This window comes from Benincasa hispida, chromosome 6 (genome assembly GCF_027475165.1).
Source record: "Benincasa hispida cultivar pf3 chromosome 6, pf3_genome.v1.1, whole genome shotgun sequence".
In the NCBI taxonomy this organism is placed as follows: Eukaryota; Viridiplantae; Streptophyta; class Magnoliopsida; order Cucurbitales; family Cucurbitaceae; genus Benincasa; species Benincasa hispida.
Genome location: NC_143483.1, coordinates 10722387 through 10740186, shown reverse-complemented (window position 1 = coordinate 10740186; position 17800 = coordinate 10722387). Strand labels below are relative to the sequence as shown.

General features: G+C 33.0%; 1 protein-coding gene across 1 annotated transcript; it reads right to left on the bottom strand.

The window, feature by feature from the left end:
- Positions 1-14815: 14815 nt before the first annotated feature.
- On the bottom strand, positions 14816-15904 carry LOC120080357 (Putative membrane lipoprotein). Its single transcript, XM_039035001.2, has one exon. The coding sequence runs from the start codon at positions 15498-15500 to the stop codon at positions 14994-14996; it is 507 nt and encodes a 168-aa protein (XP_038890929.1). The 5' UTR covers positions 15501-15904; the 3' UTR covers positions 14816-14993.
- Between the last annotated feature and the right edge of the window lie 1896 nt (positions 15905-17800).

Below are 17800 nucleotides of genomic sequence, written 5' to 3'. Positions count from 1 at the left end.
TAAAGTAGCTTGATAAGTTAATTTGAAACGTTCAAATTAGAATTAAATAAATTAGTAATTATATGAGATATAATTATACGTTTAATTTTAAGAATTAAACGGAATTGGAGAATTAATATTTAAATATATGAAGGTGGATTTGTGTAAAATTAATTTAATATTTGATATTAAATTAATTAGAATTAATTAAATTGTTTAAATAATTATTTATTAACTTTATTTTAAAAAATTAATTTATGAAATTAATTTTACAAAAATTAATAATATTTTTCAATTTTTTAAATCAAATTGATTTTTGAAATCATTTGATAAAAATTTGAAAAATTGGAAAAACAACACAAAATGAAATTTTGGTTTTTTCCATTAAGCCTTCAACTAGCTCACACCAAACCCACTTATTTTGGCTTCAATAACTCTAAGCATGAATTGTATCTCATGCAGCCATCTTCTTTGCATGATAGCCTGCAATATATTGAGAAGATTGGAGTGGAATTGGGGCGTGCATCTATAGAATTTTTTGTTGAAAAATTCGTGTGGAAGAAGTTGTTCTTCAAGTGGGGTTGTTGCAGTGAGTTATTCTCCAAGTTCCCTTCATTCAAGCTTATTTTAAGTCTCACAACTCAATCTAAAGCTCCAAGAGAATAGTAGAGAAAATCTTGAGGTGGTGTTCAACAAGATTTAGAGAAGTTTGCAGCTGAGAATCAAGATTTCATGAAGTTCTACAAAGGTATGGCTTGAAACCCTCTTGTTATAGTATGAGCATGCTTTAGTTACTGCCAAAATTAATGAATTAGAGTGTTTATTGATCCTTGTTGCTTCCATTGCTTGTTGATATACTCCTACAGTTGGTACCAGAGCATCATTTAAGCACTCAATTTGGTTTAATTTTGGTGTGGTAGGTGTTTTTCATGAGTTATATGAACATGGTGCATTGATATGGTTTTCTGAGTTTTGACATTTTTTTTCTCTTTGATTTCTTGGCTAAATTTGTAATTGGCTCTTGTTTCATGAGCTTATATGTGTTCTTAAGAGTCTATAATTTATTTGGAGTTATTAGCGTTGAAATTAAGATGTATTGAAGAAACAAGTGAAGAAGGTCGAGCTGCAGATTCTAGTTCTTCAACCTCTATTCAAATCTCGCTACAAAGCAAGAGCGAGAGGGCTAGGAGATTGTGTAGCTATGGACATTGGGTGCTTAATGATGTGAAGAGGCGCTATACGATAGCACTCCACGATCATGTAGCTTTGTGTGGGCGCTGAACGATGTGAAGAGGCACTATACGATAGAACTCCACGATCGTGTAGCCTTGTGCGGACATTGAACGATGTGTAGAGGCGCTATACGATAACACTACACAATCGTGTTGTTGGAGATGATGCCCTAAAGGCTCGTGTCCTGTAGTTTATAAACACAACTTTGTATGAACGTTTGTGATGTATAATATATGATATTTTCTTCACTACTTATATTTGAACATTGGATGTTTTCTTTGCTTTACCACAAACCAATAAACTAAAATCCTTTGTTGTCATTATGTAACTGAAGCATATATATGGTGACATACAAGTGGATCATGTCTTAACTGACAACCAAAATAGTCTGTAGTATATGGATATAGGAGGGAAACCTTATCCTGGTAATACTACGGATGCGGTCCGCTTTGTAGAATAGTTACAAGTGTTGTGACTTGATACAGATGATGGTCTGATCCTGATGATTTTTGTGGGGACATGCGAGCGAGTAAGACCTGACCAATGTTAACATCTTGTTATATAACTTTGTTCATGACAAAGACTTCACTTCACTAGGATGACCATAGGTAACATGACCTCAATCTTGAGTGAGTTGAGAACTCCCGCCATTGAGGGTGGTCATTTGATTTGCATGGGTGAAAGTGGTCAGGTCGTCGGCTCAAACGTACCACTTTGGGGATTCGTCTGATTTGGAAGTTGGAAACTTAGCTACACAAGATGAAATTCACTCCTTCCCCAAAGTACGGGTAAGTAGATAGGTTGCTCTCTTAAGAGTTGATCCTAGGGCTTGGACGATGTGGCACCACACATCTTCTCATGGTCCAAGAGTTGTCCACAAATATTAGGACTATGTTGTATTGTTCATTAGAGGGATCAGTGGTACTTAAGGAGTTAGATGTAACTATAGGGGCAAAATGGTAAATTGGCCCAACTGTACTTACGAGCATCTGTGAAAGGTTATCGTACTGTTGATTGATTATATCCGAGGGACAGAAATATATCTGTGGTAAGAAGAGTTCAGTTGTCAGTCTAAGTGGAATGTCTGACAGTTAACGGATGGTGGATCTCGTGGCTAAAGAGTTTAGTCAGCTATTCACGTACCGTTTGAGCTTCGAGCCATAGGTCCATAAGGTCCCCTTGGTAGCTCAATGGATTCAAGTTGAGAATCAATTTTTGGGTCAGTTTAAAATGTTCAAATTGACAAGAGGGAGTTCGATTATATATGATATGATTAAACTGGTTAATTATATATGATATGATTGACTTTATGTATGAGATACATTAATTGGAGGAAAATGGATAGAAATATAATTTATATCTAGTGGAGGAGAAATCACTATGGTCGATATATGATATTAAACTATAGGTTAATGAATATAATATGATTATATTTGTTATTTTATTTTGAAAATTATTGGATAATTGGCCATCGTTTTCTCCGTAACCATGCGTTAGTGGGAAGTTCCAATTAGTTTTTGTAACTGAAGAATAAAATGAAAATCATTTTCATTTTGCAAGGAATCACGGTTAATTGCTCACGAAGTGTTTGGTGCTTATCGCTTAGTAAATTGAGAGATTATATGATAGCTCAAATTTTACTACAGGATCGCTTACACGCACACGCATCTTCTAAACGATCGTCTACCTTTTACTAAATGATCATCTAGCGCTCGAGAATTTACTAAACGATCTTATAGACGATCGCTGCCTATTTACTACACAATCGTGTACTTCACCTAAACGATCAAACATTTTATCTATGTGATAAACTAAGCCTTCTCCCACTTTCTTGATCGTTGTATACAATTTTCATTCCTCCTCCCCTCTACCACATCCGAACAGAGCCCACTCTTTGGATTCTCACACCGAGAATACTAAGGGTTCTAAGTGGTGGTGTCGTCCCCATTTTCGTTTGTTCGTGTGAAGGTCGTTCGTGGTAGACGACTAGAGTTTTGGTGAACGATCTTGATGTTCCAACGAGAGCAAAAGCACCTGTTACCTTGGAGAGAGTGAGATTTTCCGAGGAGAAAAGTTCTTCAACTTGTAAGTTTTCTTGTTCTCTTGGTTGTTTAATCTTAAAGCATGCTGGTAATTTTACAATATGATGCATATCTGTATGTTTGAATGCAAATGTGGTAATTCTGTCACAATGTCTTTGGAAAAATCTGCTTTCACTCAGAGGTACTCTTGTATAAGAGTTCCTTCACGTGTAGCTTTGTTCGAACGTTGAACGACGTGAAGAGGTGTTATACGATAGCACTACACGATCGTGTATCTTTGTCTAGCACTACACAATCGTGTAGCTTCGTTCGACGCTAGACGATGGCAATACATGATAGTTGGCAGCGCTAGGCAATCGTGTAGCTTTGTGTAGGCACTATACGATGGCGCTACACGATAGTTGGAAGACGAAAGGTATTGGTGCTACAGGATCAGGCAGACACTAGACGATCGTGCTAGACGATAGACGTCAGCGCTACACGATGAGCCTCAGCGAGATTTTGATGGAATTTTTCAAGCAAGATTTCAAGTTCAAACGATATTTTGAATCAAGTTTGAGCGAGATTTCTAGTTCGAATGAGATTTTATTGGAATTTTGAGCGAGAGATCGAGTTGAGCGAGATTATGAATCAAGTTCAAGCGAGATGTCAAGTATGGAGTGAGAGATCAAGTTTGAAGCGAAATTCTTCAATGGAACTGGCGAGAGTTGAATCAAAAAACACCAGAGCTAGCGAGAGCAGCCGGTTCGACCAATTTTCTTGAGGTCCTATCCGGTTCAGCCTCAAAAGGTTTTTGGCTAGTTCAGTTCAGGCTATTCTGGTTCGGTTCAAGCTGTTTGGGTTTGGTTTGAAGCGGTTTTGATGCTGTTACTGGTTGTTTTGTAATCATTAGGCTATTGTTTTCTTGTTTATGCCAAAACTAAAACCATATCAGTTTGTGTTTAATTATTTATGCATTTGATGTATGTTATAATTAAATAAATCTTGTATGTGCATACAGTATGCCATGTAGATTTAAAATCTCACTATAGAAAGCATGTTACATGCATTGAAAGTATATTATAAAATGTTATAATATATAGTATGCATGTTTAGGGCTTCTTTTATTTAATATAATTGTTATATTAAATATTGAATATCTTTGATGTATGTTGTGGATGTTTAGCATGTCTAAAATTTTGTAAGCTATTATAAAATTGGGTTAGATAATCCATAACAAAGAATAGTTGCATGCCCACGTAGGTTAACCACTCGTTTTAATAGTTAAAATAGATCATTAAACTTGTAAAACTTGGGTTACAAACTCAACCGGTATATAATCCTGTGAAGGCTAGAGATATTTAAGTTAACGGTCTACGGAACACCTCCTACCTGGGGATTATAGTTGAATTATTGAGTGTTATTAATCGATTTTATACGCATACATGAGTGATGTAAGGTAATAAAACGGTTTATCACTTTGACATCGTAGGTTTAAATCCATTTATAAGTGTTATACTTAGATAAACCACATAGACTTAGGGTAGTTTGTTTAACCGAAATAAACCTAAGTATAAATTTACCCAATTAACAGAACATTTTAGTGGGAGTTTAATAACTTCTATATGATAATGTTATTAGAACACTTCAGTGGGAGATTAATAACATATACAATACGTTATTTTTAGCTCTCATTTCCCTAAAGAGTTCACAATTGAGATTTAAGCAGGACTTCATGTCACCCTAGAAGTGACCTCTATTCAGAAAGTATTTTTTAGCATAAATCAAGATTGTGGTGAATAAGGGGAAGTCGTTCAAACACAAATCAAATGTTTGATACATAAAATTTTAACTTCCACATCTCCACGTAGTTCACACCGTGAGATTCGTATGACACTTCGTGTCACCCTAGAAGTGACCTCCATTGGGGAAGTGTTTGTATGAATCAATAACAAGGTGAACAGAGGAAGTTGTTTATAGTAAGTAGGTGAAGGATATGTGTCACCTGCGGTCTCTTCCGTTAGAAATAGACCGTGAGATTCCTATATTGTACCTATTGGTTTGCTTTAAGCGGCCCTTTGCTAGTCATTTAACGATGGCTATTCGCACGGAGGGTTGTAACATAAGATTTAGAACAACTCAACTGTAGAAATGGATAGGATTTCTTAGGTCCATTCCGAACCTTGACTCTCCATTTTGGTAGCATAGTTGGGGCCAACCTCTGACGTCTGAAAATGGAGGATTACACTTACAAAATTATTAAAGTGTTAGTAAGTTCTGACCAAAAGCAGTAGCTAAATGACTATCAGAATATGAGTTATTCTGGAGATAGTATTTAGTCAAGAATATCTTGTTGCAGTATCGTTGCAAAAATAATTTTTGGTATATTATTACTTTGCTAAAACTTGATTGGATTTAAAAGCAATTCACTTATAGAATTTGTTTATAATTTCATAATGACAAGTTCACTAGTACAATTGTTGGTGTCTGATAAACTGATAGGGGATAATTATGCAACCTGGAAATCAAATTTGAATATTATACTGATGATAGACGATTTACGGTTCATCTTAACAGAAGATTGTCCTCCCGTTCCAAGCTCTAACACAATCGAACTATTCGACATGCGTATGATAGATGAATCAGGGCAAATGATAAAGTCCGTGCTTATATCATCGCCAGCATATCTGATGTTTTGGCGAAGAAACATGAGGATATAGATACCAAAGAGATTATGGAATCTCTACGAGGGATGTTCAGGCAACCGTTCTTCTCTCTAAGGCATGATGCTATTAAGTGCGTTTACAGTTGCCGCATGAAAGAGGGGGCCTCTATTCATGAACATGTCCTGGACATGATGGTCCACTTTAATATGGCAGAAGTAAATGGCGTTGTTGTTGACGAGAGAAATCAAGTTGGTTTTACTCTAGAATCTCTTCCGAAGAGTTTTCTGCAGTTCTGCACGAATGCACTCATGAATAAAATTGAATACAATTTGACTACTTTGCTGAATGAGCTACAAGCTTACCAGACTATGTTGAGAACTAAATGTCTGGAATCAGAAGTAAATGTTACTACCGCTAAGAAGAGAGGAACGTCCTCCAAAAAACCTGGTGTTGCTTCCTCTTCACAAAGTAAGGGTATTCCTATGAAGAAGTGCAAAGGGAAAGGGAAGAAGAAATCCGCTGGAAAGAAAGGCAAGAACAACACTGCAAACAAAGGAAAGTGTTTCTACTGCAACGAAGAAGGGTACTAGAAGAGAAACTGCCCTCAGTACCTTACTGAGAAGAGAGTAGAGAAAGCAAAATAGGAAAACTAGTTCCTGAGGACCGCTTACTCAGCTTAACCAATGGGAGATGTTGCTGCTTGATGATAATCTTAATTTCTTTTTGTTATCTCGTAAAGAAAAAAATGTATATATTTTTTTTGTAAATGAAATGTTCATTTGCGAAAAGTATGTTTATTCTATCTCATACCAACTTCTGTTAAGAATCAAACTACTTAAAAACCATTTGCAAATATTCAGATATTTAAAACGGCTAGAAATCAATTAGATCAAAGTATAAAAATTTTAAAGATTTCTAGATCTATTTAATTAACATTGTTAACAAGAGTTGTTAAGACGGGTCAAATATGTCTTACTCAAAGAGTTGAGAGTACCTCAATGTAGTGGAGGAAAGTATGACTTCCTGGTCATTATTGAGAATAAGATGCATTCCCCATATTGTTTAATAAAAAGTCTATTGTACATTAACATGTTTACAATGATTCTCTCGGCTAAAGTGTTTAAGAATCACCTAGTAAGACTAAGAATACCAGGTAAATAACCTAGGACAAGTGGGAGAAATAGCGGGTATGGGACACTGAATGGTAAACCATGGGTATGGGATGCCTTAGTTTATTGTATTTCTCTAACTTAGAAACTAAATCTTATATATTCGTATATATGAGTTACCATTGGAGTTTTAGTTCAAGTGGGAGTTTGTTGGGTTTTATGTCCTAAAACTCATGGTTTGTAAACAATAAAACTTGTTCTGAAAATTCAATAAGTTGTTATTGAATATATGTATTGCTTATTAGAAATCCATAAAGACCCTTGACTATTACATGAGTACTTGAACTTTATGTGGAGACATAAAAGTGGATCAAGTTTGAGTAAATAGTCAAAATAATCTGTAGTATATGAATAAGGTTAGGTGTCTTATTCTGGTAACACTATTGGATGCGGCCTACTCTGTAGTTGTTACAAATAGTTGTAAAGTGCTACAAACGAAGTGATCGTAATTCGTACATGTTATGACATAAGGAGTTGGGGCGTCCTGTGCAAATGAGTTTCTACAAGATCGGACCACAAAATCAGTCACTCTTACTTTATAACGTTGTTTACTATTTAAGACTGTCTATTTCAAAACAATAACCTAGGTAACTTGACTTTAATCCTGAGCTAACTATAAACTCCTGTTTATTCGGGATTATCCTTAGATTTACATAGGTGAGGGTTGGCTCAACAGTGCCGGCTCAATAAACCTCCATTTCAGGGGTAAAACTAGGTAGATAGTTGGGGATATAGGGTGCAAGAAGGAATTCTCTCCTATTTGCTTTTAAGGATAGTAGAGAGGTTGTTCCTTTAAGTGTTGACTCTGAGTCTTGAACAAGGGTTCCCACCCTCTCATTGGCTCGAGAGGAAATCGATTTGTTGATTGGATCACAAATCAATTGTTCATTAGAGTATCGGTGGGACTTAAGAAACAAAGGATAATCTCGGGGGTAAAACAGACATTTGACCCAACCATTATTACGAACAACCTGTGAAGGATTAACTTACTAATCATGGTTATATCGAGTGGACATAATATATCTACAATAAGGGGAGTTCAACTATGGGCTTTAGTGGAGTGATCCATTAGTTAACGAATGGGGGTTAATTCGTTGTAATGAGTTTAGCCAATTAATCTCGGATTGTTGGAGCCCACGATCTGTAGGTCCGCGAGGTCCCCCTACTAGGTCCTAAATGAATTAGCTTTAGAGTAGCGTGATAAGTTAATTTGAAACGTTCAAATTAGAATTAAAGGAATTACTAATTATATGAGATATGATTACACGTTTAATTTTAAGAATTAAACGGAATTGGAGAATTAATATTTAAATATGATTTAAATATATGAAGGTGGTTTTGTGTAAAATTAATTTAATATTTGATATTAAATTAATTAGAATTAATTAAATTGTTTAAATAATTATTTATTAATTTTATTTAAAAAATTAATTTTACAAAAATTAATAATATTTTCAATTTTTTAAATCAAATTGATTTTTGAAATCATTTGATAAAAATTGAAAAATTGGAAAAACAACACAAAATGGAAATTTGGTTTTTTCCATTAAGCCTTTAACTAGCTCACACCAAACTCATTTTTTTTGGCTTCAATAACTCCAAGCATGAGTTGTATCAGCCATCTTCTTTGCATGATAGCCTGCAATATTTGAGAAGATTGGAGTGGAATTGGGGCATGCATCTATAGAATTTTTGCTGAAAAATTCATGTGGAAGAAGTTGTTCTTCAAGTGGGGTTGTTGCAGTGAGTTATTCTCCAAGTTCCCTTCATTCAAGCTTATTTTGAGTCCCACAACTCAATCTAAAACTCCAAGAGAATAGTGAGGAAGATCTTGAGGTGGTCTACAACAAGATTTGGAGAAGTTTACAGCTGAGAATCAAGATTTAAAGAAGTTCTACAAAGGTATGGCTTGAAACTCTCTTGTTATAGTATGAGCATGCTTTAGTTACTACCAAAATTAATGAATTATAGTGCTTATTGATCCTTGTTGCTTTTGCTGCTTATTGATATATTCCTACATAATGGGTATCCAATTGTTGCTGAATTCTGAGAAATTAAAGGTTGAAAAAAACTGTTCTTCATAGTGAAACCAAAAAACCTTTCTCCTCCCTTTTCCCTAATTCAAGCTTGTTTTGAGGTCCACAACTCAATCTAAGGCACCAAAAGAATCGTAAGGAAGATCTTGTGGTGGTTCACATCCAAAGAAAGGGAGGATTGCAGCTGGAATTCATGATTCAAAGGTACTTCAAAGGTTAATGTTGAAACTCTGTTTTTAGTTTTTTAGCATGTTGAGTTTGAAGCCAAAATTAATGAATTAGAATGCTTAATGATCCTGTTTTTTCTTCCGCTGCTTGCTTCTGTAATCCAACAATTGGTATCCAGAGCATCATTTAAGCATTCAATTCAGTTTAGTTTTGGCTTGGTGGGTGTTTTTTCATAAGTTATATGGAAATGATGAATTGATATGGTTTTTCTGAGTTTTTGCATTCTTTTCTCTTTAATTATATTTAATTCTTGTAATTGGCTCTTGTTTGATGGGCCTTAATGTGTGTTTAAGTGTCTGTAATTCGATTGGAGTCATTAGATTTGCAATTAGGATGTAATTAAAGAAAGAAGTGAGAAGGTCGAGCAACAGTAACTAGATTTTCAGCCACTACCCAATACTCGATGCTCGATGCTCCAAAACTCGATACACGATGCCATACTCAATGAGCAACTCGATGGTATTTGGTGAAATACTTGATGCATGATGCCATACTTGATGGTATTTTGTGAAATACTCAATGCATGATGCCATACTTGATGGTACTCGATGGTATTTAGTGAAATACTCGATGCACGATGGTACTCGAGGGCATATTCGATGATCAATGGCATACTCGATGCTTGATGGTACTCGATTGTTTTTGCCCGGTGCTGATATTTAAGGAAATACTCGACGCAATGGTGCTTGAGGGCATCCTCGATGCTTGATGGTACTCGATAGTTTTTTCCCGATTTAGCACAATTTTAAGCATTGGAGGTCCGATTCGAGAGGTTCGGGTCTGGTTCAAAGCGGTTCGAGCAATCCAAAAGTTTTTTGGAGCTGGTTTTTGCTGATCTTTGTATTAATTAGGCCTTTTCTTGCTTGAAAATGCCAAAACTAAAATCATATCAGTTTGTGTTTAATTATTTATGCATGTGATATATGTTATAATTAAATAAATCTTGTATGTACATAAAGTATGCCATGTAGATTTAAAATCCCACCATAGGAGGCATGTTACATGCATTGAAAGTATGCTATAAAGTGTTATAATATATAGTATGCATGTATAGGGTTTCAAATGTTTTAATATATAATATGCATGTTACTTACTAATCATAGTTATATCGAGTAGACACAATATATCTACAGTGAGGGGAGTGCAACTACAGGCTTTAGTGGAGTGACCCAGTAGTTAAGAAATGAGGGTTAATTCGATGTAAAGAGTTTAGCCGATTAATCTTGGATCGTTGAAGCCCATGATACATAGGTCCACTAGGTCCCCCTACTAGCTCAGAAACGGATTAGCCTTAGAGTAATGTGATAAATTGATTTGAAACGTTTAAATTAGAATTAAGGAAATTAGTAATTATATGTGATATAATTACACGTTTAATTTTGGAATTAAACGAAATTGGAGAATCAATTAATATTTAAATATTAAATTCATGAATAAGGATTCATGAAGGTGAAAATGTGCTAAATTAATTTAATATCTAATTTAATCATTAATTATTAAGGCTATGCTAACATGCTATTAAAAGCTAATTTGTTGTAGTGATGCCTACCATTTTGGGGGAAAAAACCAAGTGGGGAGCTGGGTACATAACTACACAAGATAGAACCCACTCCTTCCCGCCTTTACCGTAAGTAGATAGGTTATTCCCTTAAATGTTGAATCCAAGACTTGAATAATAAGGCCTCACCTTTTCATTGGCTCGAGAGGGACTTTATTTATGATTGGACCATAAACAGATTGTTCATTAGAGCATCAGTGGTACTTAAGGAGCAAGAGGTAATTACAGGGGTAAAACGATAATTTGACCCAACTGTAATTATGAACAACTCATGAAGAATTGACTTACATGTACTGGTTAAATCAATGGACACATAAATGTTCTATAGTTCATAATTGTGCAATTACGGGTCTTTAGTGGTATGCCCCATAGTTAATGAAAGTTGATTAATTTAATTAAAGAGTTTAATTAATCCATTAGGTCCCTCTGCTAGCTCACAATGGGTTAAACAAAGTTACTTAGTGTTGAAAAAATTTGAAATGTTCAAATTAATTAAGGGAATTAGTATAATTTATAAGATACATTATAATATTAATTTAATTCTTTCTCGAATTAGGTTCAAAAATTAAAATTTATAATATGAGAACATTAATACTTGAATATGATTCATATTAAGTTAATGTGAATTGGATTCATATTAAACAAATATGTTAAAATTAATGTGAATTGGACTCATATTAAATTTATAGGTTATGAGAGAATATGAAATATATGTTATTTTTAATTAAATAAGATTTAAATATTTAATATTTATAAATAAAATTATATTTAATTATCTAATATTCAATAAATTAATTAATTAATTAAATTTGATTTAATTAACATATATTTATTATTTATTTATTAATTAAAATAACTCCCCTCCAATGCAGTGGAATAATGAGCGGGGAGAGGAGTTACAAACTTCCCTCACGTATATTATGGGATGAGATCTCAAATGTTTAGTCTTTGCATTTTTTTTTACCAAAAGAAGGAAACCTCTCACCAATTTCTCTTAAAACACTCTTCATCTTTACAAAAGAAAACTCTTTCTATTTTTTTCCCCTTTACTTTCAAGAGTTCCCACAAACTCTTCTTTGTTCAAGAGAATAGCAAAGAAGTCCTCTTGGTGATGTTTTGGTTATGAAAAGAGTTTGTGATCTCAAGAAGAGTTCATATCGTGTGTTAACTGTTGATCGGGAGAAGAAACTATGAAGTGTTCATTCTTGTTTTTCTTCCTTAAAAATCTTGTATAAGCATACTTTACTCTTTGTTATATCTCTATTTTGTATGAAATTCCTATAACAAAATTAGGGCAAAAGCAATCAATTGCTTCGATTTAGGAATTCCATTCCTTCAGTCTTATGAATTCTTTACAGATTACATACATTTTCCCCACAAACTGTTCCAACTATTGATGGCAAAATCCAGCCAAGCGAATTCACCTAACTTTCACGTGCCACCAACGGTAAATTTATAATTTGGAGGAAAATTTATTTGCAAAATAATAAAATATAACACATCAATGTGGTGCCTGGCGCAACCACTCTGATACTTAAGTTAGATCTCAGCACAAAGGCCAAAGCAAACAGTTTTAGGGAGGAGATGAACTTACCTTTTGCAGGCCTGTCATGCTCTATTTGTTAAAGGTCTTCCTTATCCCCTTAGGATTTAGAATTTACTTCCTTTACCTAATTGGAAACTGGACACTCAGGGCTGGATTTGGGTCCCTATGGATGCTCCAAAATAGAGGATCGATCCAGATCGACCACTCACGAGGATTATTGGCCTCGGTTGGTTTTGGCCCAATTGCCTCTTCTTTATATTTGTTAGGAACTCTCTCGAGCTTGCTTTCTGCCTATCCTGGGTCCGTTTTTTGGGATTAGGTATCTCTGCTAGTTTTATCTTTATGTTCATCTTTTAGTCCAAAATTATCCATAACAATTTCTAACCATGATTTACATCTTTCTTAAGTACAAGAGTTGTATTTTTATCCAAATTTCAAAAACAAAAACAAATTTTTAAGAACCATGACCTTGTTTGGTAACCATTTTATTTTTAAAAATTAAGTCTATAGACACTACTTCTACCTCCAAATTTATCCCATTGTTATCTATTTTCATTAATGATTTAAAAAATCAAGCCAAATTTTGAGTACTAAAAAAATAGCTTTTAAAAAGTTGTTTTTGGTTTGGGAATTTGGCTAAGAATTCAACCATTGTACTTCAGAAAGATGCAAATCATTGTAAGAAATGTAGAGGAAATAGGCTTGATCTTCAAAAATTGAAAACAAAAAATGAAATGGTTACCAAACAGGGTCTACTTTTTTTAGTTTTCAAATTTTAGTTTAGATTTTGAAAACATTAGTAAAATATAAAACTTAGATTTTGGTCCTTAGGTTGCTCTAGCCTTATGTTTCTATTTGGTCTTTAGGTTTCAAAATGTTGCATATTTAGTCCTTAAGTTTTGAGTTTGGTTTTAATTCCCTAGGTTTCAAAATGTTACAATTTTACACTTGAGATTTGAGTTTTGTTTCAATTTGATCCCTATTTCAAGATTTTACATATTTATCCTTAATTTTTCACTAAATACTCATTTTCAATCATTGACGTCAATGCCTTTTAATTAACTTAAAATAACTATGAAGCGAAAATTTGAGTTTAATTTTAAAAGTAATGAAACTTGACTAATTATAATTCCTTTAATTCTTTTTAAATTTATTAAGATACATTACCAATAAAGATTTTTAAAAAATGTGTATTAAGTGCAAAATCTAATTTAAAAGTGTAAATCTTGAAATCTAGAGACCAAATTGAAATAAATCTCAAATATCCATAATAAAATTGTAATATTTTGAAACCTAAGGACTACAAAAACTCAAAACCTAAGGACAAAAAGTGTACATTTTGATATCTAAGAATCAAATAGAAACTAGACCCAAAATCTAAGAACCAAAAAGGTATTTTTCTCATTTTCAAAAACAAAAAACTAAATGGTTACCAAACGAGACCTTGGTTTCTAATTTTTAGTTTTTGAAAATTAAATCTATTTTCTTTCAATTTTTTATATCAGTTTGCATGTTTCTCAAGTAAAAAGGTTGAATTCTTAGCAAAATTACAAAAACAAAAACAAGTTTTTAAAAAACTATCTTTTTTTAGTTTCAAATTTTTGTTTGGTTTTTTATTATTTTAAAAAATATATAAAGAAGGGGTAACTACCCACCAATTAGACAGGTCTCTCCTCATTAACAAAGAAGATAATACAATTTGAAAAACTTTCTTTCTAAATAAAAAAAGGTCACCAAAATAGGATGTCAAAGTTGCAATGGAATGAGTTATTTTATTCTTTTCTCTTCGAGCAAAAAGAAATGTAACAACGTTTACAGAGGAAGTAACATCCAAAATCTCATCCAAAAACAAGCTCACCTCAATGAGGTTGAAATCAACATGGTTTAACAACTTCACCAACTCCAATGAATCAGATTCAACAATTAGCGGTGGGTTGCTACCTCCCCAAAGCTTCTTCATCTCTCTCAACCCATTCAAGATTGCTTCAACTTCAAGAATGAGAATAGAGTAGAAATTCTTCGCAGTTTTACCTCCACCAGCTAATGATAAGTCTGAAGAGTCACGCACAATCCAATCCAACCCAAACCTCCTTTAGATTGGTTTGATTTTTTTTCAAACATTGATAAAAAGTAGAAAACAATGCAATAAATTTAGGAGTGAACTTGGTTTTTTGCTTAATTTTCAAAAACTAAAAACAATAAACCAAATAGTTACTAAAGACATCTAGAATATTTTATTGAATTCTTTATTTTTATATTTTTTCTATTGATATCGATATTTCCATAAAATTGAATTGAACTAAGAATGAGAATGAATCCATACCCATCCCATAGCACCAAAAAGAAGAAAAAAACTCCCCATAGCCATAAGAAGAGATCAAGAGAGAACAGTGATGTTAAAACCTTGAATTATACAAAAAAGATTATATGTTCCAAAAATTATGGTTCAAGATTACATTTTTCAAGCTCTTGAAACTCACCAAACAAACACAAGAACATCCCAAAATCATTTCATTTCACTTTAACCACACCAAAGAATTTTTGGCTCTGGCTTTGGCTATTGAGTATTATTATTATTATTATTATAACTAAATGGAGTGCTTCTATTTCTCCCCTTTCTTGCATCTGAAATCAATTGCTTCTTGAACATTACAATGAAAGCTTCAACTCTCTCATTCAATTCCTCCTTTGATAACCCAATTTCCTCTTCTTCTTCTTCTTCTTCTTCAATTTCTTCTTCTTCAATTTCCTCTTCTTCTTTGATCTCTGTTTTTTCAGCTTCCTTCAACTCTCTGTTCTTAATCTTCTTCTGCTTTGCCTCTTCATTTTGGTTTTCACTGTAACTTGCAGGACTCGATGTGAAGAAAATTGCAACAAGGATAAGGTTTAAAACAAGAAACACCCAGATCCGCCATTGCTCAACCAAGAACATAACAACAGCTTTTTTCAAACAAGCGGCCATTAACAATGCTGTTCCTGCTGATAACAAAACATTTCCTATAGAATCTTTATCTTCAACCTCTCCTTGCTTTAATTCTCTGTAACTTTCTTCTGCCCTCCACATGTTCGATGAAATTACTCAAAAAAGAATTTTTTTTGGCAAAAATCAGCTGGGTTTTGATGTTTGAAGTTGAAATTCTCAAATTTTGATCTGTTTATAATGGTGGCGAAGAAATTGAGTATTATTTTGTTGGGTTGTGAGAGTGGGCCAACAATGTAAGCAGGCTTTAATGATATCAAAGGGACAAGGTGCAGATGCTGGGGAAGACAAGAAGACAGAGATGCTATAAAGCCTGCAATTTTTTCACTGCAACTGCCATTGCCTTTTTTTTTTTTTACTCTACTTTTTTTGTTTTTTGGTTTGTTTATGATTACTTCAACTTAGGAATATGATTTGAAGTTGTGAAGGTGGTGGTGGTAGATATGTTCAAATGTTCATGTTGGGACCTGGCGTGCGTTAACTCCTTGTCTTTCTAGGATGCCTAATTGATATCATGTTTTATAATCAAACTTTTTAGCTTTGTTGGGAATAGGAAAGAGATAGTTCTAGTTGGGTTTCTTTTGTTTTTATTTTTTAATCTAATTTAAAACTTCATTTTCTATACTTTGGTTTTTCATTTTCTATACTTTGGTTTTTATAGTTTTTAAATGTTGTTTTATTCTAGAGTTGAGTCTCAAAGTGTTTCATTTTTTGTTGCGACTCTAAAGAGTCATTGGATGGTTGTGTGAAGTTTTGTACTAATGAGAAATCTTAAAATCAAACCTTATTAGTAGCTTGTCGTTTTTTTTTTCTCGAAACAAATAGTTTCAATTAGTTTTCGATATAAATTTTGGAAAGATATTCAAATGTATTTTATTTTGAATGATAATTATTGTTATTATCTTACCAATTTAAATTAAAATAAACTTCACACTAACAATAAGGATGAATTTTAAGATTTATTAAAAATATAAAAACTAAATTTGAAATAAAAGAACATGGATTAAAATAAAAGAATCTCAAAGTATAGAGACAAAAAAGTATATACACCAATTTTTAGTAGAAACATCAAAATAAAATAAAGGCAATGATTAGACACCACCTAATCTCATGTACCCCATTGTTACTACATAGTAAAAAAAGTAAAAATAATTATTTTTTAAAAAAAAAAATCTACCTCATCTTTTTTGGAAACTTAGACGCGACCAAGTCTGTTGAGCAAGAGTGAGAGAGGGGAGAGATTTTGTAAGTGAGGAAAGGAAGAGAGAGACGGGAGATAGCGAGACAGACTGAGACAAATCGAGCGAAAGTGACCAAGATCGAGAGAGACTGAGAGAGACTGAGACTGAGAGAAAGCGAGAGATATAGAGAGAGTAGAGATTTGTGTGTGAGAAAAATAAGAGAGAACGAGATGCTTTTCCACGTATGCATGAGTATATTTTGATAATTTCATCTAAATTTAACATCAACAAAGGATCATTCGACATTTATTTCAAAAACATCCATAAAAATTCTCCATCTTTTTTCATAAAATAAATACAAAGCTTTGGTAACTTCAATAAGTTTTATACTTTTAGATAACTACATTCTAAGGTAGGTAATTGTTTTTGGTAATTAGTAATTGATAGGGGGGTTATTTTATTAGTTTGTCATTCTTACGTCATAAGGAATTGACTAGTTGTTGAAAAATGTAAAATATCATTCCCAGAATCTGAAGCATTAGATTATGTTCTCTACTTTTTTTTTATTTGAAAAAATTGTTTGATTGCATCTTGAAAATGTTTATGTTGGCTTTTCCAAAATTTGAGAATGTCAATGAGATATTTAATGACAAGGTAACTCGAAGCTTTGGCATTGTTAGTAGACATTATCATAGCAACAAATGTGAATCTCTTTTTCATCCCGGAGGAGGAGGGTGATTGAAATTTATTTACACAAAATAATAAAATTTTGATCTTTGATAGAAGTCTATTAATATCTATTTGGGATGAAAATCGTTTTTTTATTTCTGTAAATAATTTGAAATTTTTCTATCTCCAAAATTTTTCTTTTTTTAGTGACTCTAAAACTAATCCATTTTAATTAATAAATAAGCCTTTTAACTTTTCTTGCACTGGTCAATTATAATTATTTAATAGTTGCAACTTTATGCTAAATTTTATTTAAAGAAGCAAGTTTTTTTTAAAGAAAGAGTGAGAGAGATTAAAAAAAGAAAGGAAGAGTTGTACATGAATTATGAACAAATATAATGCAGAAAATTTAATTATTTAATAGTTTTTAGCGTGTTTTTTTTTCCTGAATAAAAATAGTTTATAACTTGTTAACCGACAATAACGATAAATAGTATCCCATAAAAGGATTATCTCTAAGCCATAAAATCTTTT

Excerpts from the sequence above, each read along its gene's own strand:
- LOC120080357 (XM_039035001.2), bottom strand. The coding sequence starts at position 15,500 with ATGTGGAGGGCAGAAGAAAGTTACAGAGAATTAAAGCAAGGAGAGGTT.